At 39.6% G+C, this 24,925-nt stretch overlaps 1 protein-coding gene across 3 annotated transcripts in view; it reads right to left on the bottom strand.

Moving 5' to 3' along the window:
* Positions 1 to 24,925, bottom strand: part of PPP1R13B (protein phosphatase 1 regulatory subunit 13B) — a 112,454-nt gene that overhangs the window by 43,337 nt on the left and 44,192 nt on the right. For all 3 annotated transcript variants that reach the window (XM_024217190.3, XM_024217189.3, XM_024217188.3), the window contains exons 3-4: positions 15,970 to 16,089; positions 10,066 to 10,133 (exon numbers count right to left, since the gene is read on the bottom strand). In XM_024217190.3, the coding sequence (XP_024072958.2) occupies positions 10,066 to 10,133; positions 15,970 to 16,089 (188 nt within the window). The remainder of the gene's footprint in view (positions 1 to 10,065; positions 10,134 to 15,969; positions 16,090 to 24,925) is intronic.

Here is a 24,925-nt window from a genome sequence, read left to right on the forward strand (position 1 = left end):
AAAGGGAAAGCCTTGTGCTATGCTACTGCGTTTCAGGGGGCTTTCTGTGTTTAGACCCAGGAAACTTAGGAGGCAGCCACTAAAGGAGGAAGTGATCCTGGGGTTGTAGTTTGTGATCTGAGGAGAACCCAGGCTGCTAACTTGGTGCAAAGCTCAGGAGGAGAGCCTTGAAGTGTAGGAGAAACAAGACTCCTAGATCTCTCAGCCAGTGGGAAGGGATCCTGGGAAATTAAGTCTGAGTCGCTCAGATTTGTGGGCCATTCTGTGAAAGGAGGCAGTATAAAAAAAAACAACCTCTTTGCATTAGAAAAGAGGCACTAAGATGAAGTGCTGTCAGTCTCCACCAGAAAACAGGAAGAACTCCATTTTGATGTCCAGATTTGTGCATAGACAAAATCCCACAGTATTTTAAAAGTTTTAAATTTCTTTATATGAAATTTTTATATGAGCTTGTTTGTTTGGATTTTGGACATTCCAGACTCTTCCCCAGAAGTCTGGTGGCAGAATAAGAAACCCTGGGGACAGCTTTTGTTTTGTTTGTTTTTAAAAGAGGACTCCAGAAGTGTGACCTTCTTAGAAGGCCAGCCTGTTATAACAGGTACCACCTTTAACACTGCATGTGGGAGTAAGAGTTTAACAGAAGTATTTAATGTTGCATGTTTACATTAATTAATGTTTAACGTAGTTGAAGAACTGGGTCTCTTTCTAGACCAAGCTCTTTGCTCTTCAACTTTTCCCCTCCCTCCTACATTCTTTTACTGCATACAGAAAGTACTACACAGATTTTCCATACCAGTTACTATAGCCGCAAAGGCCCAGGCTTCTAAGAGAAAAAAGGATAGAGAGAAAAAGATTGCTTAAATGGTTTCTGAAATATAGACTACTTAAGCTTTGAATCCCTAGCCTTATAAAAACCAACATATGGTGGGCGGAGGGGGGAGAGAGGCACAAGCGGCGGGGCCTCGGCGCAAGCGAGGGCAGAACCTCGGGGAGAAAAGGCGGAGCGGGGTCAGGAAGAGGAGCAGCGTGGGCGGGGCCATAGGGGAAGAGGATGAGCAGGAGCAGGGCTACAGCCCAGCCATCCTTTTGGCAGCAGCACTCCAAAGGCGGCAGGCCAGTGCATCTCCATGGGGAGGTGCACCGCATCCTGTTTGGGGAGGCTTAGCCTCCTCTGGCCTCTTATATTGGCCGCCCATGATAAGGCATGTTTTTCTAATCCTTTAATCATTCTTGTGGTTCTTCTCTGAACCTTCTCCAATTTATCAACATCCTTTTTTAACTGTGGACATCAGAACTGGAGACAGTATTCTAGCAGCAGTCGCATCAGTGCCAAATACAGAAGTAGAATAATCTCTCTACTTCTTCTCAAGATTCGTCTCTTTATGCATCCAAGGATTTCATTTGCCCTTTTTGTCACAGCCTTGCACTGGGAGCTCATGTTCAGCTGATTATCCACTCTTCCCAGGATAGTGTCCCCCATCCTATAAGTATGGCCTACATTCTTTGTTCCTAGATGTATACATTTACAGTTAGCTGTAATAGAATGCTTGTTTACTTGCGCTCAGTTTACCAAGTGATCTAGTTCACTCTGAGGTCGGTGAAACGTGTTCCAAAATGCCTAGTGTGGTCAGAAATAAGGAAATGGAGCAGGATTCCAGGGGTGCTCCTTCCAAGATTGGCTGGGAGGGTGATGACTGGCTCCCGGAGTCTGCTCTTCAGGGTACATTGTAGGGACAGAGGTGGGAAAGGGAATGTAGTTGAATCCTGGTGGCAATATCCAATTCAGAAGACATGTCATCTCCTGTGTCCAACAGAGAAGCTAGGGGGTGCCAGTACTGGCAGCCAAGTTGGATACCTGGCCAGGAACATTTCCAATGCCTACTAGTTCAGATAGGCTGCCTGTGCTCCTTCTCCAGCCCACTCCTGCTTCCTGCTCTACCCCATGCCTGTTTCCATGCTAGCCAGCCCCTGCATCTGCTCCTGCCTTAGCCAGCCACCCAGCGATTCTGGCAGGAGGAAAAACCTCTGGCAGGTCTGGCAGGGCTTGAAGACTGGGTTTCAGGCATAACCTGCAGTTTTGGGCATAACACACAGGGAGAAAAGACCGCAAGTGAGGGAAGGCTGAGGGCAGCAGCCCTAGCCATGGCCAGCAAAGGTTGGAGGGGAGGAGAGGGGAGCACAACAGCACAAAACTTGTGCCGAAAGGAAGAAATAAGAAAGGAAAGGAAATAAATAAGTAAAAGACAAAAAAATGATGCACAAAGCAAAGGTAAGCTAATGGACACCACAGTGCTCTGTCTTTAGCTCCAGGAGACCGAGAAGGAACTGGAGCAGCAGTGTGTATGCCCCTCCCTACATACCCAGTGTGTGGAGCACAAGGATGTATAAGAAGCATGCAGGGAACCCATGGACAATCTGATGAAACTCTCCAATTGAAGGCACATGGGCACAGGCATACCAAACATGGAGCACCCATAAGGACATATACTTGAAGATCTAAAATTTCACAAGTCTCATAATAGGCATTGACAGCAGCTCATTTCTACTACAATCAGAATGGTACGTTATATATAAACAGTTCTCCAGACTGATTACCTCTAGCCTATGCTCAGTAAACAGTTACACAATTTTTTAATTTTCCAAATTAGGTTTACAAAAAATCCTGATAAATGAGGAGAAAAAAGTATGTGTGGGTGGGAAGTAACACATATAGTGAACTATTATTTGGATTACTACTATCTATATTTAGATTTAATTCCTATTTAAGATCTAAGATATCTTCTGGAAAGCTGTAACTTAAGGAAATACATTCTTTTATTTCTTTATGCTAGAAATAGTAACTATTTTTCTCCCTCCCACACCTACACTAGTTTTAGAATCAGTCTGAAAAGACTACATATTTTTTCAGACAGTAACTTCATTTGTTTATGCTATCATTTTAAGCAGGAACATTTCAACAAAATTATAGGTTACAGACAGATGGTTTTCAGGATTATGTCACCACAATGCTTCTAGTATTTTTGTTTTTAAATCCTGCTGCATATGAAGTCCTATCCTTAGGTTTAAATCACTTGACATATTTGCATGCATTAATGTAAAGCTATATAGCTGTACATATATTTAAAGATTTACATACTATTATGCTAAATCAACCTAAATTTCATTGTCATTTAAGAAGCCACAATAGAGCGTCTCTCTTACAATAAGTTAAAGTGGCTCAGCAAACAATTTTTTTTTTTTTAAGTGATAAAATATTGGCCATTACAGCAGCAAAAAGCACCCTGGTAGACCAGGGCAGAATTCTAAATTACTGTCTCATTTTCTGTCCATAAGCTCTCTCAGTTCCCAGAGTTTTCAGCATTCATGTATGGCCCTGGTCTCTGGTGTATTAGAGACTTGAGGGCTAACTTTACTGCAGCTGCTGCTGCTTCTTCAGAGCGGCAACCCTTTCACTCCCCTCACTACCAACTGAAGGATGAATAGGAAATTCCATAAGGAGAGATGATCTAGGAGATCTAGATTTAGTTCTAATGTTCCCCTCTGTCAAATCAAATACTAAGAATAGCTGCTTCTGTGCCTACATAAACTTAGAAGGGAAAAACTATTTTTCTATCTGAAAACTGACGAGCTCTCCCAGTCTGAAGCTACTGGGTTGCTTATTCCATCCTCCTCGCACTAGAATATTTGAACCAACCTGCTTGTCAGGATGTTGGTACAAACTACAATAACCCATTCACCAGACAGCAGTCAAAATTCAAAAACAAACTTTCGTTATCTACCTACTAAAAGATACTATCAATTCCCATTTGTATCTCCTGGTTGAGGTTTCCAGACTAGGGAAGCTTAAAGGAATCTAACTTCCAGTTGGTAGGAAAACAGAGTTTCCTGTTTTGCTTGAGATTCTCCTAGACTGAAACTAATGTGATTTGCCTAGAAGGACTCCAAAACCCTTAGGGAAGGTAAGAGCAGCCTCAAGTTCTGTCCCACGCTGCCCGGTAGCAGAAGTTCTTCCCAGTATACATCCGAGAGAAAGCTTATTGAGCTTGTCTCCCTTCTCCAAACTAGGAGAGAGTTCTAGCATTAAGAAAAACAAAATAAACTGTAGAGAGACCTACTCTATAATCTATACACTGCCTTCCTTTCCTCTTCTTAGAGAAAGCTGCCATGTCAAAAAATTCTGAGTTAGGATGAAGAGTGGGGATGTTTTTTTTTAGTGGGTGCCACTTCTTAACAAATAGACTGTCTCAGGTGCCACTTCCAGTCCCACTCATGTCATCACAGCATCCCTGTACAACTGCAGTAATTGCCTACATGAAAAAAAAGTATTTTTAATCTGTATTTAACCTTATCAACATTTTGTCCTTTTACCTACTTTTATTCTGCCTTTCTTCTACCTTCCCCTCTCCCCTCCCCCCGGCTTCCCTCCACCATGCTCTTTTGTGCTTGGCCCCTTTCTCCTCTCACCATGTACCTCCAACATGCATTTGGCTCTCTTCTCACTTGGACATACCCGGACACCTGGTCCTCTTCTTTCTGCTCCCCAGCTACCTTTCCTCCTGACAGACAGAAACTCCAGTCCCACTGGTGACTCATTTCCTCTCCTGTGTTACCAGTGGCCCCTAGTGGATTCAGCTATTATTGCTCTTCCTCACTGTTTCCAGAAAATTTGCAATGAAGAGCTTAGATACCTGTAGAAGCATCTGGCACCATATGAGCAATCAGCTCTCCACAGACCATTGTTTTGAAACCACTAATATAAAGCAACAGTGGAAAACACTAATATAAAGCAAGTGGACTACTAGGATATCAAAATCTTGACAAAACTGGCTCAAGTATATGAGTGAGAGGGAAAGAGAAGCTGCTACTCATCAGTGTGAATGTTATTCAGCAGCAGAATAAGGATTACTCCCTTCTGATCTAAAACATTGGTTTTCAAACTTTGCTACCTGTAAGTCTCCCTTGAGTCAAGAAAAATCAAGGCTGTCCTTGTAGCACGTCCAATACTCATCCGTGTTCCAGAAGCTAGATCCATCATGAGGATGGCCCTAGCAAATTCACAGTCCATTTTGGTCAATTTCATGGTCATAGGATTTTAAAAATCGTAAATTTCATGATTTCAGCTATTTAAATGTGAAGTTTCAGAGTGCTGTAATTTTAGGGATCCTGTCCCAAAAAGAAGTTGTGTGTGTCGCAAGGTATTGTAAGGGGGGTTGCAGTACTTCTACCCTTACTGCTGCTGGCAGTGGCACTGCCTTCAGAACTGGGAAGCTGGAGAGTGGTGGCTGCTGGCTGGGAGCCCAACGTTGAAGGCAGAGCCACTGCCAGCAGCAGCACAGAAGGACAGCATGGTATGGTACTGCCACCCTAACTTCTGTGCTGCTACTGGCAGGGCACTGCCTTCAGAGCTTGGCACCTGACCAACAGTCACCACTCTCTGGCCGCCTAGCTCTGAAGGCAACGCAGAAGTAAGGCTGGCAATACTGCGACTCCCCTGCAACTCCCTTTTGGGTCAGGACCCCCAATTTGAGAAACACTGGTCTCCTCATGAAATCTGTATAGTATAGGGTAAAAGCACAAAAAAGACCAGATTTCACGGGGGGAGACCAGATATCACGGTCCGTGATGCGTTTTTCATAGCTGTGAATTTGGTAGGGCCCTAATGAGAGTGGCCCCTCTCAAAAATTTAGGAAGTGAGATTTTGAAAGACAAGATTATCTACCAGCCAAGCCAGCTATAAAGTAACATTCCGTTCATAACATGACTTAAGTCCTATGACAGCCATACACCTTCTCAAATGGCAAATTTGGAAAAAGTCATTATTACACTAATTAGGACTTTTTGGCTCTGCTTTGTCTTCGTCATGTTCTCAAGATAGCTATTTTATACAAATTTAACCTTTTGAAGGACAACCTTGATTTGAAAAAACAACAAGGAGTCTGGTGGCACCTTAAAGACTAACAGATTTATTTGGGCATAAGCTTTCATGGGTAAAAAAACCACTTCTTCAGACATATGGAGTGAAAATTACAGATGCAGGCATTATATAATAACACATGAAGAGAAGGGAGTTACCTCACAAGTGGAGAACCAGTGTTGACAGGGCCAATTCGATCAGGGTGGATGTAGTCCACTCCCAACAGTTTTCACTCCATGCACCTGAAGAAGTGGTTTTTTACCCACGAAAGCTTATGCCCAAATAAATCTGTTAGTCTTTAAGGTGCCACCAGACTCCTTGTTGTTTTTGTGGATACAGACTAACACGGCTATACCCTGATAGTTGAAACTTTGATTTGTTCCATCTTCTCATAACAATGGCCACATCAACAAACTAAAATAACAGAAACAGCAGTGTTTTCCAATGTTGTTCATAACGTTGGCAAGAAGGCAAAAATATTAATCTTCAGTTCAATTCAGGAATACAGTTTTCCACTGGGGAAACTGGAAATTTGGTATCTTACAGAGGAAAGAAAAACTGACTTTGAGAAGCTACCCTCTTCCCCATGCTCCAGGCAAGGAAAGGTTGGTAAGATTGGAAACAAAAGCCAGGCCATGAGAACCTCTACTCAGTCTCTGGTACCTAGGAAGAACCTGACAACAAATGCTACCTCACACAGACCTTGTTTCATTCTTATGGATGATAAATATTGCTTTTATAGCAATGTATGTTTAACCTTTTGAGGAGACTTGCTCTACTATTAATATAAAAGTCTCCCTTTTGAAAATAATCTGATAAAAATCAAACAGTAGTTTTCCTCCTGACTTTAAAATCACCACTACTGATGATCAAAAGTAGTGATCATGCAAACAGAGAGAGCTTCCCAGAACAGAAAAGCAATTGCACACATGACTAATACCATACAATTACTCAAGCTGAATTCTAATAAAACAGATTTACTGTGATTTCATCCAGCAGTATTGATTTAAACACCAAGACAAATATTTTTATCCTACTACACAGCTTTCTATGCATCAGTCACACTTTCAGCTTTCTCCAGTTAATTATATTTGGCAAAATCAATATTTCAATAATGTTAACACAATAAGAGTACAGTAAAAATATACCTGATTATAGAAAATTTGCTAACTAAGTTTTGTAAGCTTCTTCAGTGTTCCATTGTATTGTATTTATTCTAGAGCAGTACAATATTCAGCATTCCAATAACAACGAATAAGCCTAATGCATTATGTAAGAATAAGCCTATTAAATCCTTGAGCCTGAAACCACGTCTTTCCCTCCTCCCCCTCCAGTTTGAAACTTGTCACAAACAGAATATTAGTTTTCTATGCTTCTCGGAACTTGCATTATTCCTATCATTAGCATGTGTATTTTTATATATACCACAAGAACTTAAATCTGTTTAACCCCTTAATGTCAATGGGATTTAGTGCTTATAGATGGGAAATTTTGAATTCAAACACAAATTGCCATGTTTCAGATGAGTTTAAACAGCTCATTATAAATTCTTCCTTTGTGGCTAAAAGCAGGAGTTTGATTATTTATTTATTAATTATTATTATTTTTAAATACTGACCTGAAAATCTTTTTACAAAAACTTAAATCAACCATTTATCATGTTATGAACCTGAGTTATAAATGTAAAATTAACATCTGCATGCTAAATTGGACACAAAGCCATACTTTCATCAACTTTAACACTGTCAACAGGTGGTGATTAAAGGGAAAATTATATGTGTGACTCTCTGCTTTCAGAGGCATAGGAGGTCCCAGATGACGTGGAACTAGTGTGGTGTTCCTGCATACGGAGGGCAGGATTTGGGGAGCTATATAGAAGCTATGCATCCCTTGCACACCATGGGGCTGTTTCCTCTGTGTGCTATCACCAAAGAGGTTGAAACAGGGAGATGGAGCAGCATAGCAGAGGCTCTGTCAGCCAGAGCCTCCAAAAGAACGAGAGGGGAAAATTGTAGCCCCATGATCAATAGCTGTTTGGTGGCTGGAGGAAAATTTTCTTCCACTGTGTCCCTGTGGAGAACATCAATGCACAAAACAGCTGCTAAAAATCATAAGACCTACTGTGTGCCTGAATAATAACAAAAAAATGAATGGAGGCTTTTCGGCCATCTTTAAAAGTGCACATACATCTTAGGTGCCTATAGCTGGATTCTATTCATTTTTGTGTCTTCAGTACAATGTTGAAGAAGGTGCAATTGCAGGACCAGCTATATCTATACTACCACAATGAATGTAATGGGATGGCATAGGTATAAATGAGGGCAGAACATGCCCTGAAGAATTTTCTTTGTAGAAGATGCATAAGAAGGCAAGAAGCTAGCAAGGTCACACCCTTACGAATTAATAGTAAGAATTTTTACTATAAGATGATGGCTGATCAGTCAGAAATGACAAGGGGTAGAAAGGCCGCAGTCTATTAGTCAATTCCAGGATGACAGTGAGGCATCAAGGTAAGGTGAGGTATTTCCAGTAAAGACAGGGAAGTATTAATGCCATCATATAAGGCATTATTAAGATCTGTTATATTGTGTACAATTACAGTCATTCATGTCCAAGGAAGATTCATTCTAACTGGAACAGGTGCAGAGATGGGCTAGTAGAAGAATTAGGGAATGGAGGGCCTGTCTTATCAGACGAGACTAAAAGAGCTTGGCTTGTTTAGTCTAGCAAAACAAAGGCTGAGAGGATATCTTCTCTCTCTCTACACACACACACACACACACACACACACACACACACACACACACACACACACACACACACACACACACACACACACACACGTACACACACACACACACACACGCGCGCGCGCGTACACACACACACACGTACGTACGTAAACACCAGGGAGGGAGAAGAGCTATTTAAGCTAAAGGACAATGTTGGCACAAAAACATATGGGCATAAACTGGCTATGAATAAATTTAGGCTGGAAATTAGAAGAATTTTTCTAACCATCAGCGGAGTGAGGTTCTGGATCAACCTTCCAATTGCAGTAATGGAGGCAAACAACTTAACTAATTTTGATAGAGCTTGATAAATTTATGAATGGGATTGTATGACATGGGTTGCCTGTGGCAATATAGGACTGGACTTGACGATCCAGAAGGTCCCTTCCAGTCCTATGTACCAGTGATTTCAGGTCCCAGGTTTGAGTTTTTTAGGCCTGGGGGTTAGAAAAGCCTTATTTTTTACTTGAAAATAGGAAGTTTAAATGTGGAAATAACTGAAACACAACAAACAGGAACAGGTTTCAGAGTGGTAGCCATGTTAGTCTGTATCAGCAAAAACAATGAGGAGTCCTTGGGGCACCTTAGAGATTAACAAATTTATTTGGGCATAAGCTTTCGTGGGCTAGAACCCACTTCATCAGATGCATGGAGTGGAAAATACAGGAGCAGGGAATCAAACAGGGAATTTCCACAATGCTATTTATGTGTGAGAGAACTTTCAAAGTAGAAATGTACTTTGAAGTTTTACTAAGCTAAACACAGGCATAAAACAAAACAAACAAAAAACCAGTCCACTGTTACAAGGCATAAAACAATAAATAGAAGTAGCTGTGAAATACAGCATGTCAAAACTCTCAGCTAGCAGGGAAACTCAACCTACTTCACCACAGTCTAAAAAGGCACCTAATCCAATGATATATGCTTCAATTTTGACAGGCCCCTAATGATTGCTAAATCAGGAACCAGCAGTAGAGAGGAAGTTCATGTAAGAACAGATGTTTGACTAGGTGGTGCTGAGGGACACCACTTTCTCATAGTAATCTGGTGGTTCTTTATCAAACAGGCAGGGGAGGAGAGGCAGGAAACCAAAAGGACAGTCAGCAGTTGGCAGGACATTGGGCTGCTTTTGAGAGATTGGGGAGAAGATTAAATTTTCTGGAGGACAAGCAATTCTCTATGTTCTAAGAGTTAAACTGTACTCTCCCATTCCCTTTCAAAAATACAATATTGAATCTTAAGCTTCAGTATCTTTCTTCCAGTTCCCAGCCAGAAGAGATGAATTTAACAGATGGTGTTAAATTTTAAAATAATGGCAATTTGCAAATAAACACACTGTATTTATCATTTGTTACATACCCCATTCTCTGTACGTTTCTCCACAGGTATATTTATTCCATTTCTCTGATTTTGGGTCTGACGCCCACCTAGAAATAAAGTATCAATCTTATTAGCAAGGGGGTTTTTTTTGGTTTGTTTTTAATTCAGAAGGTTTTCACTGTAAAACAACAACTATATCTGTACAAATTACTATCACTCTTTAACAAATCAGCTTTTTGTAAGTTTAATTTCCTTCCTTACAAACTATAATAACTACATTATATTTGTCATTTGGTAAAAAAAATCAAAAGCAATTAAAAAATTGATATATTAAGGGTTTTTCTTCTTTTGGGAGGCGAGGGAGCAGGTGTTTTTGTTTTTAATACAATGGGTAGTTAATCAAGTTTACTTGAAGCTCAGCCAAACAGCACTGAGCTTTTTTCACACCAATACTGAAGTGATTTGTAAAATTAAGAGTTACTTAAAATATTCTTTCTAATCCTCTACAAACCAGCCCATATATATCACTATTTATTACAGTATCACGTTTTTTTGTTTTGTTTTGTCTTTTTACAATAAGATTCCAATGCCGTTAAAAAGAGGCTACACACGAACTATTTGACAAGACAGGTTTATCAAAAGAATAGATTGACTGCTTTAGTTGTTGCCAATATTCATTTTAACACGGAACTATTCCTCTTGGTTGTGAGCACATAAAGTTTCCTTTCACTGGAATGTCAATTCTGCCAATTCCTACTATATGAATCCAAACCTTTGGCATTAGATTACTCTTTGTAGGTGGCAGAATCAGCAAAAGTAGAAAATGTTGACTTCATGGCCCGACTGTATTAAGATCTGTAATGTGCGGCTCTGTGTTTTTCTGCCTCAAACAAGTTTTGTTGCCACAAACATCCAAGAAATAGTGTTATAGTACTTAAGTCAGTGAACTGAGCATCATGTTGTCACAGTTTGACTGCTAAAGCCTCATATTTCTGTGTCCACATGAAACAGTAGTTCTGGCTGAGTACATTGCAAATGTATATATTATAGGCCGTTTCCCAGATGCCTTGCAAAGTTCTTTAATATAAAGCTTGATTAATCTTACCATGGTTGATTTAGAAGACTTGCATGCCTGATTTAGAAAGGGCAAGCATGTTTTCCATGTATGTAAAACTCCAGGCCATGTTTAAAACATATTTAATACATATACATTTATAGTGCACTTTAAATCACAGAGGATGGTTAAGCACTTTACAGTGTATACAAATCAGTATGTACTGACATCCCTTCATGCACTACTGGACTTCACCTACTGTCAAAAATCAACAAGCCTTTCTGCACCACTATATTCTACAGCTTTCAAGAGAGGTAGTGGGGAATCCCTTATTCCACTGAAACTATAGAAATAATTTTGGTGGACAGGGTAACTATGTCTGTTGGAACTTGGCTATGGCATCAATAGAATAGAAACATTGATTTAATTTCTATGACCACAAATGGTCAGTACCTCAATTTTAAGTCTGATCATGACTCAAATATATGTAGAGCAATATCCCTTAGTACATAAGGTAAAAGTTAATGTAGGGACTAAACCTGGGCCACTTTTAGTAATCTAAACCATCATCTATGCTTCAGGTTCCTCCCCACTGTTGTAAAACTAATGAGCCAAAAAATACTACTTTTAGAAAAATTTACATGTGGAACAACCAAAAAAGGTTCAAAGGGAGAATTAATTAAAGCAATCAAGACTAAGCTGAGACGTAAGAAAAAGTTACCCTTTAGAGATGGTCAAATTAACTGAATTGAGTCAAAACAGCCTGAACATACCAACAGGCATCTCAATTGGTGATTCCTTCATAGCCTTCAGACAGATTAATTGACCATGACACAGTGAGTACATATACAAGTATAATCTCAAAGTTTTCTTGTAAATTAACTATGATCTATCTCTGTTTGATCAGAGAAAATAGATTCTATTACCTACACCAATCCCTTAAGGTTCTTCTGATTTAATACTACACTCTTCGATAGAAAGCTTCTTTCTAAAAGTCAAGTAGACGATAGAGTTTTCTTGACAGAAATTGCTACTCCATTTTTGTTTTAAATATAGCTACATGAAGTAGTAGAGGAGTCTGTCAGGGATATTTTGCAAAATAGATTTTAATCTCTCTCTCTCGGATCAAAGTCATTTGCTTGGAGAAGCACAGTGCCCTCTTTCAGGGAAGTAAAATAAGGGACCTTGCCTTTAATATAAAAAACTGCTTTAAGCCTTGCATACCCATCAGCATTTCTGGATCAGTATCAAAAGGAACAAAAAACGGCTTTATGAAATAAAGCAAAACATATTTTTCTGTTAAGCTGTCCTCATAAGAGGCAAGTGTAATTGTTTCTCACTTCTCCTCTGTCTTTTGATATGTGGTACTTGTGCTCTGTTAGAATGCTGAATGCCTTTTCTGTCATTACAACTAGTTCTGGAATGAAACATTTGAAACTCATTTATGTCATTTCCGGCACCAAAGCATGCAAGTTACAGGGAGGTGGGTTAGTGTCCATAACAATTCTGATCAGATTTTCTGCCAAAAGAGTGAAAAAAACTAAGGTAAATATATTTATAATAATAATAATAATAATAATTGTATTAGAACAAGCAAAAGTGAAATGCCTAGGAATCCCCTTTATCGGTTTTAATGGAGAAAATGTGATTTCAGCAGCTAACCTGTAACCGTACAGTAAAAAAGAACAAGAAAGTGAGAAATTTGTGCAAGATACAATGATGTAGAAAAGGCAGGAGAACAGAAGTTAATGGTCTCAGGGATTACTGGAAGAAGTGTACTTCTCCAGCTAGGTTGCTACTGTAGAAGTGTGAATCGTTAAGTGAAGCAAAACAAAGAGCCTAAGCGGAGGCAGCTGGTCACTAGGAGCCGGTACACCTGAGCCTGATCAATCATTCCACAGCTATCAGCCACACTAGGTACTATAGTGTGTAGCTGATATTGCAAGTTGCAGTGCTGCCTGTTGCCACTAATAGACACCTGTTCCGCTCTTGGAAGCTCCAGCAGCCATTGGTGCAGCACCCCCTGGCTTGAAGTGGTTTCCATCATATACAGAGTTTACAGTTTGGTTCACTGGCACCCCCACTGTACAAATTGTTCCAGCACCCCTGCCAGTGGCTACAGGGTATCTGGCTATCACCAGGAAACTCCTGAAGGGAATAGTTCAGAGAGGGACATTCATGACTGTGGAAAGATATTTAAGGCAGGGATTCTCAAACTTTTTGATCACATGAATCACTTTCTTACAGAGTATCTTGGGGACACACCTCCCCTCCCACCACAGCTGCATAATATCCTTATGGGAACTAGAGTAATTGCTTACATGGAGAAATATTAGGAAAGTAATGAACTTTTAGGAGTCTTTGAATGTGATTTAGCAGAAAAAAGGATGCTGAATTTATATACTAAGTTTATTTTAAGCAATAATATTCCTTTTAAAGCCAAGTTAAATGCATGCTTGAATAACTGAATGTTGGCAGTTTTCTAGCTTCATTTGTTTTTGAGAGCGAATTTTAATAAAATAAAGTCACTTTCCAGTGCAATTCTGATTTTTGTTATTCTAGTTCTCCACTTTACTGCCCTTACCCCTAAATGACCTCTCTCTTGAGTTTTAGATTACCACTGTTAATAGCTGGCATAATACAAAAAAGAATTCCCAGGATATATTTTGGAATAAAATGAATAATTCTGAATTTGTGACAAACTGAAATAATACATTTAGGAAATGAACATTAATTTTAAAAGACATTTCCAATCTAACAAAGTGTTGTAAAAAGTCATCACGCTCAGTCATTGAAATTTTAAGTAGAAAAACAAAAGAATTAAAAATGTAAACAAATTCTAATCTGTGACTAATAAACTCCTACATCAGATGGAAGTGTTCAAAGTCCAGAGGCAATGAGTTTTTGTTTTTTTTAATTAGTCAGGAGTGCCAAACATAACACTTAACACATTAACAGAATAAATATATCGCAGAAGAAAAATAAATCAATGGATAGTCAATAATTCCTATACAAACGCTATTCTTATATACTGCAGGAATGGGAGGGGGAGTCTTTTTAATGTAACAGTCAATTTCATACTATGGAAAAAAGAGGACATACATTTTTTGTTGATTTCTTACATTTAGCATTAGGGGCATGTATACTAAATATGCTATTCCATACTCAAACAGCACATAAGTGAGGGGAAGTTAATATTTCCTGGTGAACACTTTCAAAGCCACGGTCAAATAAGCCTTTTGGCAACACATTTTATAAAATTATACGTGCATCAATAAAGTGTATGAAGAATTATGTATTATATTAGGCTAATACAGTGTTGTGGCAGCTATGGCGATTTCCTGCAATATCCTGAACATACTTTACTGAATTAAGTTAAATCTTCATTGTATTAAAAATGCAAATGTTTACATATTATATGGGATTATATGTCTTAGAGGAGACCTGACTAACGTAAACCCTGGTAAGTGTTATGAGCTTCAACGGACTATTTGAAACAATGCGAACTTTTAAAATGAAGTGGGTTTCCCAAGAAATCTCTAAGGGGAGGGATATGCACATGTAACACCTCAAGTTATGCAAAAATCCAGCCTTTTGAAGCTAGGGCCCTGAGGAGAAGAAACTCATTGTTTACGAATTACCTCTTCCCAGTGTGCTTGTTGTGAGCTAACAGCTGTGATGGACTTGTGATCACAGAAAACCCGCTTGGTGGGGTCTGAAGGATTGTTCACCTGCCAGAGCCTTTGTGGGTGTTGGGGTGATCTCCGGTAACCTTATCACCATGCATGTGGATTCTTTTATTGTTTTTAATATGTCTTCTCTGTAATGCTTTTACCTTAAGAAAAAATTGCTTAGAAAGAGCTATGTGGTAACTTAACTGAGGGCAATTGTGCTGTTTATAGCCTCTAAGAAGGCGGCGAAACAGGCCTGCCAAGGCAATCTGATTTGCTGGGAATTCACAGTGTAGGCATGGAACTTGCAGCCTGGAGATTCCCTTCCTCCTAATGAGGGTGACATATGTCTCTGTCCAAGAAAGGTGACGACTGGGGAGCCAGAAGCCTAAGAGTGGGTGCCCTTACTGGACCATGAGGGGGAATACAAGTACAGCTGCCCTGAACTGTGACAAATGCTAACAATTTTAATGCATTCCTGTAAATAATTCTATAAAGCAATTTGATTAGTGAGCTTTAGTTATTAAGGCAGTGAGTTTGTCAAGTTGCGTGACCTCTGTGACTTCTGCAGTGGCTGGTGCGCCTGGCCCGGGGGCAGTCCCTGTGCAAGTCACACCAGCCGCTGCAGGGGCAGTCTCGGGCCACCGCGCTTTCCCTCCTTCTCCCTCCTCAGCAGCAGCAGAGTTTGGGTGTGGGAGGGGGCGGGGGGTTGGGACACGGGACGGGGTGAGGTGGGCTCTGGGAGGCGCTTACCTGGGAGGCTCCCTGGAAGCGGCAATATCCCCCTCGCTCAGCTCCTAGGCAGAGGAGTGGCCAGGGAGCTCTGCGCTCTGCCTCCGCCCAGAGCGCCGGCTTTGCGGCTCCCATTGGCCAGGAAATGGGAGCTGCGGGGGGCAGGGGGGAGAAAGGCGGTGCCTGCAGGCGGAGGCAGCACGCAGAGCTGCCTGGCCATGCCTCCGCCTAGGAGCTGAGTGAGGGGGATGTCACTGCTTCCGGGGAGCCCCCCAGATAAGCGCCGCCCCCTCCCATGCCCCAACCCCTTGCCCCCTCCCGCACCCAAACTCTGCTGCTGCTGGGGTGTGAGGCGCAAAGCCAGGTAGGGAGCCTGCTGGCCCCGCCCCTCCTCCTCCCCAACACCAGCGGGGGTCCCAAGCCGCACGCTGCTGCCCATCTCCCCTCCAGCACCAGTTATTATCGGCGTAAGGTAAGCGTACTTACTCTGTTCATTGCTTTCAGCTGGAGATTCCTCATGCCGAAGAAAAAATTTCACTTCTTCCCTGCGGGGTCCCCACTTCTGTAGATGATCATACATCATGTGATCAAAGGGTATATGGCGTTCTGAAAGTATAGAATATTATATTTCTGAGTCCAGCAACTTCTTACAAAGTAACATTAAAAAAAAATGCTTCTAAATGTGGGTGCCTTTTTGGCACTTCAAGCAGTCATCTGACAACTTAACATGTAGAAAACTAATTCAAAATAAAAGCAGAAACAGGAAGAAAATAACTGCAACAGCATATTAACATACTATTAAAAGAACAATTAATTACATAACAATAGTGACGTAATTTTAGATAGTACAACCACCTACATAATTTCAAAGTTTATAATCCTACTATGCACGCATTTAAATTTTGCCAGGAATTCTCCATCACCTTCTGTGACATTATAAGACTAAAACATGACCATGTAGATCACTGTTGCTACCACTGTTATACAATGCAACAAATCTTGCACAAAGTATGTCATGTAAAGTGTAAGTGAAAAAGTTACGGTGTGCTGAATGTGATTATCCTATTTGTATGCATGCATCATTTTTGTATCTGAAATTATGAATTTTGGTGTATAACTATTTCAAATGTGTTTGCTCCTGGATAACACCCACAAGGTATTTGCATCCAGTCTAGCCAGCACATTGTGAAGGGAATACCTAGATTGACATCCCATCAATGAACACAACAGACCATGAAAGAAGCTTATCCACACCTGATGGACTTTCCTGAGAACATTTTAGCTAGAATATGGGTAATGACTCATTGAAGCATGCAAGGGCATGTGACTAGATCATGTGGTACTGAACTCCATCTTGTGTGCCTGTACTTTTCCAGAAACTGTGCTGAGGGCTCTGCCTGGAACAACGAGTTTCCCTCAACATAGGAGAAGCTATAAAAGGCCCTGGAAACATCTCCATTTTGCCTCTTCCCTGCTATGATCTCTGGATTATGGATTTATACTAATGGGAGCATTCTAACCAAGGGACTAAGGACCTTCCAATCATTTGGAAGCAACCAGAGACTTAACAAGCCAGCAGTTTATGCCATCACTACTTGAAACTTGATCCAAGAACTTTGCAATTATTGTATGTATTTGATTCCTTTAACCAATTTAAACTCTCACCTTTTTCTTTTCTCTTGTAAATAAACCTTTAGATATTACATATTTAAAGATTGGCAACAGCAAGATTATTGGGTAAGATCTGAGTTATATATTGACCTGGGTATATGGCTGGTCCTTTGGGATCAGAAGAAAGCTTTGATTGATAAAATTGGTTTTAAATAACCACTCATCATTAAGTCTAGTGTCTGGATGTTGAATCCAGGACTGGAAAACCTAAGGAGGCTGCATTTCTGACTTTTTGTTAGCCAGGGTGGTGAGACAGAAGTTTTGTTGCTGGGTTGGTATATCTTATGGAAGAATAACCACCAGTTTTAGGGTGTATCTGCCCTGTTTCTCAGCAGTTTGTCCTGAATTTGGTATTCTCAGTTGTGACCCACTGAGGCACGGTGACATTTAAATTTTGCCAGGAATTATCCCTCACCTACACCCTTTTCAGATAGTTAAACCTTTCAACTCTGCTCTCCTTTGCCAATTGGGTTTTCTGTGCCTGTTATGAAAGCATCACACTCAGTCTGAACCATAAGACTTCCAATGAAGTCCACCAGACTAAAGTCATGTATAATACACAAGTATAATGATAATTCACCCCTAAGAATTTAGTTATGTGCTACCACTCTAAGACAGTAGATTACACAATAGTCACTAATACAGCAGAAACTGGTACAAGATGGCAGTAATCAACAAAACCAGGAGTAAAATCAAGACTAAATTTTCTGCAGTATTACAATTAAATCTCTCTCTCTCTCTCACACACACACACACACACACACACAATTTCTCAAAATTTGTAACAAGGTGTTTATTTCAGAAATAAACTTACTAGCAGAAGAATAAGCAACATATAATTAATCTTGCAAAAAGTTTAATGTTATTTCCAAATTTCTAAAAATCAATTAAAAAAATATTTCAGAATTATACTTATATCAGTGTTTTCATAGGTTTTCTAACTTGTGCTGTACTATTTAGAGTGCAATTTTTCTACTAATAGGCAGGAATATAAGATAAATTAAGAAAGAAGTATCTCATACTCCATTCAAGTCATCAGAAAAGGCACTATTTTAAAACCCAATTTTAAGATACAATTTATTTATTAAACAAAAACAAACAAACAAACAAATCAGGTAAATCAAAATAAGAGGTGTCTAACAGTGAGAAGTTTACCAGTATAATCTTATACCAATATAATGCTATAAATTTAAGCTGATAAACTTCCCTATGTAGACTAGCCCTACTTTTTTTTTAGTTAATATTTGGTTTTTAACTTTTATTTTACTGACAAGAAATGTTTCAGTAATTTCCAATGAAGAGCGGTAACTTCACTCTTCCCCGAGGAATGGTGTCCTCCATCCCCTTCCCTACTTCTTCAGCCTAGTACTCAGACCACTCCCAAAGGCCATCTGCAGTCTCATGCAGCAGCCAGGATGTGATGGGTCTTGTGAGAACATTAGCCTGATGAAACGGGATTCAGGTTATTTTCATTTTAGTGTTTTGTCTGGACACTTCCTGGCAATGAAGAGAAAAATAAATTAAACCACATTTACCTAATAGGTAAATGTGATGAATATTTTATCAAAAGATCATCTTCAAAGTCTAATGTCTTTCTTGTTGTCTTCAAAGCAGTAGGAGTCTGAGTGTTTTCTTTTTAAACTTTTTAAACTTCCCTCCATTGAAAGTAAAAAGGAACTTCAATCTCAGAGAAAAGGTTATCCATGAAAGGTTTCTTAAATAATTTAATATCTTCGGGTATTTACTCATACAATCTGAAATAAGCACACTCAAAGTTTAGTTTAAAATACTCAAACCTGAATAATTCAGATCAATAAAGACATTTTAGACAAAGTGTACAATACCTGTCTATATTTTAGTTAGTTGTGTTATTAAATGTTTGTGCTGGTTAAAGAAACTGCAGGAGATTTCTGCTCTCTCTCACCAAAAGACAAGCCAGATGTCAGGAAGATAGCCCTCTTTGGCCATAATCCCATGTTTATTATCCCTAAACGTGTCTTATCTAGACCGGACACCTCTCCCAGTATAAATACCAGTTTGGTACAAATGTAATCCTTATCTCAAGAAAACAAACCATGTAAAGCATTAGGAAAGGACTTAATTGTGAAAAGGAATGTGGGGTTGTATTTTCAGAGCAATAAATCTAGGTGTTAATTGGTTTTTTTCACTCTTCCACGAAAAACTTCTAAGTAAATCCACACAAACAATTTTCGAAATATCCTAGGTGGAATGAATTTTATTACTCTAGAAATACCTGCTTCTGTCCTTAAAAGCTTCTAGGAAAAAACTAAGTAGTTGGAAATGTTTCAAACTTTGTTTATTTCTTAAGCATTGAAGAGTCCATTAATAAATATTATTAAATTTCAATCTAGCAGAGAAAGGTGTAAAACGATCCAATGGCTGGAAGTTGAAAGTGGACAAATTCAGACTGGAAATAAGGTGTAAATTAACAGTGAGAGTAATTAGTAAGGCTGTGTGTCTGTCACAGAGGTCATAGAAGTAATGGATTCCGTGACCTCCGTGACTTCCGCAGTGGCTGGTGCTGGCTCAGGGGCTGCTCGAGCTGGGCAGCCCCTAGGACAGCAGCAGCAGTTTGGGTGTGTGGGAGGGGGCTCAGGGCTGGGGCAGCGGGTTGGGTGCAGGGCAGCGCTTACCTGGGGGGGGGGGGGGTGCTCTCCCTGGCTCCCACCAGCATGTCCCTGCAGCTCCTATGCGGAGGGTCCACAAGGCTCCACGTGCTGCCCACAGCCGCCGCCCCCTTTGGCTATGGTTCCTGGCCAACGGGAGCTGCAAAGCCGGCACTTGTGGTGGGAGCAGCGCATGGACCCCCCGGCCACCCCTCTGAAAATGGACTGAATAAAAGAAAGAGTTAAAACTCTAACTTTAAAGATGTTCTGAGAATCTCCTGCCATAAGTACAAAGACAAGTAGAAATTTTGTATATCCATTAAAGAGACTGCCTATTCAGAAACTGAAGGTAACAACTAAGCCAACCCCCCAAGGCATGGAGTCAATGAAAGAGAGTGATAGCAAAGAACTTCTATCCACATAACACTGACAGATGCCTGTTTTCCTATAATTGAATGAAAGTAGGAGGAAAAGTATAAAAAACTGACATGAACGCCCCTCACACACTCACCCCTCTGCTACTCTGCTTCAACAACAAGGAGTCCACAACTCATCCTGTCCATCTGTACAAATAAACTATCATAGACAGTTAAGAAAAACACAAAAGACTCAAAGTAACCAACACAAGGAAAACCTCCCCAAGACTTCAATATGGATTGGTGAGAGAAAGTTAACTAAGACCCTGCCAAGGGATTAGATTTACAAACTCTTGTAATGATTTTACTGGAATATTGAAATGCAACTGTAACTTAAAATATTAACAGCTTGTCCTGTTGATCATCGGATGGTTAGACCATATACTCCTGAAGAGGCGACAGGGACTAAACAGTGGTAAACACAGAAATAGTGGGATTTCACTGGATTTAAGATTCTTAATATTGGTTCATTAGCCTGTCTCAAGACAGCTCCTTAAATGGCTCCTTCTAAGTAACTGATTTAAATAGTTTATTCGATTTCATAGGATTTAGTTACAATTATCGGTTTTTCCCAATTTACAAACTAGCTTATTATTATTAACAACAAGACAGGTTTCACCTACCCTAAAACAAATTATTTTGCCCATACATAAAGGTTTTAAGTATCTAATAAGATTGAGACTGAATTCACAATATTTTGGGAAACTATATATTTTGGACTTAATTTCCCAAACCAAGAACATCCCCACATGTAGTCTACTCTCAAAGGTGTAATCACTGTTAAGACTCTACACATAGAGGCAGTCAGAAGAGATTGTAATGGAAATAACCAGTTTATCAGTTGTGTTCTATCATTTGTGTTTTGTTTAATGATTTCTTGTCTTTAATAATAAATCAGACATGGTTAATACTTGTGATGCTTTTGCTTGTTTTTAATCATTGTGTCCCCTAAGGCATGGAAAAAAATGCCTGTGACTATAATAGTGGGAATCATATACCCTGAGATAGCATCATAATTGCATGTATCAATAACTAGGTCATAAGAACGGCCATATTGGGTCAGACCAATGGTCAATCTAGCCCTTCCGAAAATGGCCAATGCCAGGTGCTTCAGAGGGTATGAACAGAACAGGCAATAATCAAATGATCCATCCCCTGTGGTACACTCCCAGCTTCTGGCAAACAGGGGTTAGGGACACTCAGAGCATTGTGTTGCATCCCTGCCCATCCTGGCTAATAGCCATTGATGCACCTATCCTCCAGGAGCTTATCTAGTTCTTTTTATATGCCTGTTATAGTTTTGGCCTTTACAACATCACCTGGCAATCAGTTTCACAGGTTGACAGTGTGTTTATGAAGAAGTACTTCCTTTTTTGTTTGTTTTAAACCTGCTGCCTATTCATTTCATTAGATGACCCCTAGTTCTTGTGTTATGAGTAAATAACATTCCCTAATTCGCTTTCTCCACACCAGTCAAGATTTTATAGACCTCTACCATATCAACCCTTAGTCATCTCTTTTCCAAGCTGAAAATACAGTCTTTTTAATCTCTCCGCATATGGAAACTGTTCTGTACCCCCTAATCATTTCTGTTGCCCTTCTCTGTACCATTTCCAATTCCAATATATCTTTTTTTGAGATGGGGTGACTAGAATTGTACACAATATTCGAGATATGAGTGTACCATGGATTTCTATAGAGGCATTATATTTTCTGTCTTGTCTATCCCTTTCCTAATGGTTCCTAACGTTCTGTTAACTTTTTTTGACTGCCATTACACATTTTCTGAAAACAGCAGCTCAACTGTCCACAACAACTCTAAGATCTCTTTCTTGAGTGGTAACAGCTAATTTAGACCCCCATCATTTTATATGTATAGTTGGGATTATGTTGTCTCATGTGCATTAGTTTGCATTTATCAACACTGAATTTCATCTGTCATTTTCTTGCCCAGTCATCCAGTTTTGTGAGATCCCTTGGTAACTCTTCGCAGTCTGCTTTGGACTTAACTTTATTGAATAATTTTGTACCATCTGCAAATTCTGACACATCATTGTTTACCCCTTTTTCCAGATCATTTCTGAATATGTTGAACAGCACTGGTGCCAGTACAGACCCCTGAGAGACACCACTATTTACCTCTCTCCATTTCTAGAAACCAACCATTTATTCCCACCTTTTGTTTCTTGTCTTTTAATCAGTTACTGATCCAAGAAAGGACCTTTCCTCTTATCCCATAACTGCTTACTTTGATTAAGAGCCTTTGGTGAGCGACCTTGGCAAAGGCTTTATGAAAGTCCCAGTATCCTATATCCACTGGATCGCCCTTGTCCATGTTTGTTGACCCCCCTCAAAGAATTCTAATACATTGGTGAGACGTGAATTCCCTTTACATGAATTACCTGTTGACTCTTCCTCAGCAAATCATGTTCATCTATGTGTCTGATAATTCTGTTCTTTAATATAAATTCAACCAATTTGCCTGGAATTGCCTCTGGAGTCTTTTTTTTAAATTGGCATCACATTAGCTATCCTCCAGTCATCTGATACAGAAGCTAATTTAAATGATATGTAACCTACCACAGTTAGTAGTTCTGCAATTTCATATTTCAGTTCCTTCAGAACTCTTGGGTGAATATCATCTGGTCCTGATGACTTACTGATCAATTTGTTCCAAAACCTTCTCTAATGATACCTCAATGTTGGACAGTTCCTCAGATCTGTCATCTAAAAAGAATAATTCAGATGTAGAAATCTTCCTCACATCCTCTGCAGTGAAGACTGATGCAAAGAATTCATTTAGCTTCTCAGCAACAGCCTTATTTTCCTTGAGTTCTCCTTTAGCATCTCGATCATCCAGTGACCCCACTGATTGTTTAGGAGGCTTCCTGCTTCTGATGTTCTTACATTTTTTGCTGTTAGTTTTGGGGTCTTTGGCTAGTTGCTCTTCAAATTCTTTTTCGGCTTGCCTAATTATACTTTTACACTTGATTTGCCAGAGTATTTAGGCTCCTTTCTATTTTCCTCAGTAGGATTTACCTTCCAATTTTTAAAGGATGCCTTTTTGCCTCTAACCACTTTTTACTTTGATGGCACTTTTTTTGTCCTCTATGTTTTTTTTAATTTAGTGTATATATTTAATTTGAGCCTCAATTATGGTATTTTTAAAAGTTTCTATGCTGCTTGCAGACATTTCATTTTTGTGGCTATACCTTTTAACATTTGTTTCCTCATTTTTGTGCAGTCCTCTTAAATGCTACTGGGGTGGGCTTCTTTGGTGTTCCCCACACCACGGATGTTAAATTTAAATTATATTATGATCTCTATTAACAAACAGTTCAACTATATACACCTCTTGGACCAGATCCTGTGCTCCGCATAGGACTAAATCAAGAATTGCCTCTCCTCTTGTGAGTTCCAGGACTAGTTGCTCCAAGAAACAGTCATTAATGGTGTTAAGAAACTCTCTCTGTATCCTATCCTGAGGTGACATGTACCCAGTCAATATAGGGATAACTGAAATCCCTATTACTGAGGTTGGGTTGGTGTTTTTTTGGCTACAAGTAAAAATCAATTGATGGCACCTAGGAAACACTGATTCAGGAATGGTCTTTTAACCTTACATTTCTCGGGACCATCTGAATAGAAAATGTCAGAGATGCTCTCAATTTTAAAAGGAGAATGCATTTGTTCTCATATCACAGTAAACATAATGACGATAACACAGATAACATGAGAGAATCAAAACATTTCCCCTTCCAAAAGTTTCAGATTATTTAAACTAGAGTTATGGAAGTAAGTCAGTCCAGAATGGGGGGGGAGAGAGGGAAAAAGAGAGAAGAGAATTAATCAAAAATTTACTTGAACTTCACCACACTGAAATAAGGAAGTTAAAGTTTTTAAAGATACAATATACAAGGATTGTTGGTAGATGAGTAACACCTATCATTAAGAACTGTGAAAGCTTAACTTTCAGTTTCTTAGCTTTCAAAGGTCTGTGTGCCATTTTATAGATCTATTTTAACTACTTACATAACTAATTGGTTATTTTAAAAATGCTGCTTTATAAGAAGTTTTTTTTTTTTTTTTTTTTTTTTAAATAAAGTCTGCCAGATTTCCAAGTTTGGCTCAATCAATTAATGGGCTCAAAGGTTGATTCTCAGAAAACATTTCTTTTTGAGCCCCAATAGATCTCTCTCTCATATATTTTTAAGGTGGAAACTACTTTTTTTACCCTCAGGTCAAAATGCTCTGAAGAGAAAAAGCACTTCTCAGTCGTCTCCTGGGCAGAAACTTCCTCTTCAGATCCCATCCTCTATAGAGAAGCCAGACAAAGCTCTTTGTGCTTGTTTCTCAAATTGCTTTTTCAATTCCCACCCCCCCCCCTTCTTTTTCCTTTTTCCTTGGTCCATCTTATAACAAGGGACAAAGATGAAGGAGGAACCAGGGTATCTCCTTTACTGCTTAGACGATATAGTGAGCAGAAAGAGCAGTCTGTCTCAGGCTGCAGCCTGTTGTGAAGGAACATGAGTGGTGGTGAGTCCCCTCATATTGGAGCACAAGGGAATTTAAGGCACAGGCAGGGATCCAGAAACACTGCTGATGAAAATCTCCAAACAAGAGTGCACAGGCATGTACACATCCTGACAGGGAGCACCCCTAAGGACACTAATCAAAAAGTATATTGTTTTCCCATGTTACAAAATTCAGACAGACATTTTTGTATGC

The sequence above is a fragment of the Terrapene carolina genome, unplaced genomic scaffold, assembly GCF_002925995.2.
Source record: "Terrapene carolina triunguis isolate 2854851 unplaced genomic scaffold, T_m_triunguis-2.0 Scaffold189, whole genome shotgun sequence".
Classification (NCBI taxonomy): Eukaryota; Metazoa; Chordata; order Testudines; family Emydidae; genus Terrapene; species Terrapene triunguis.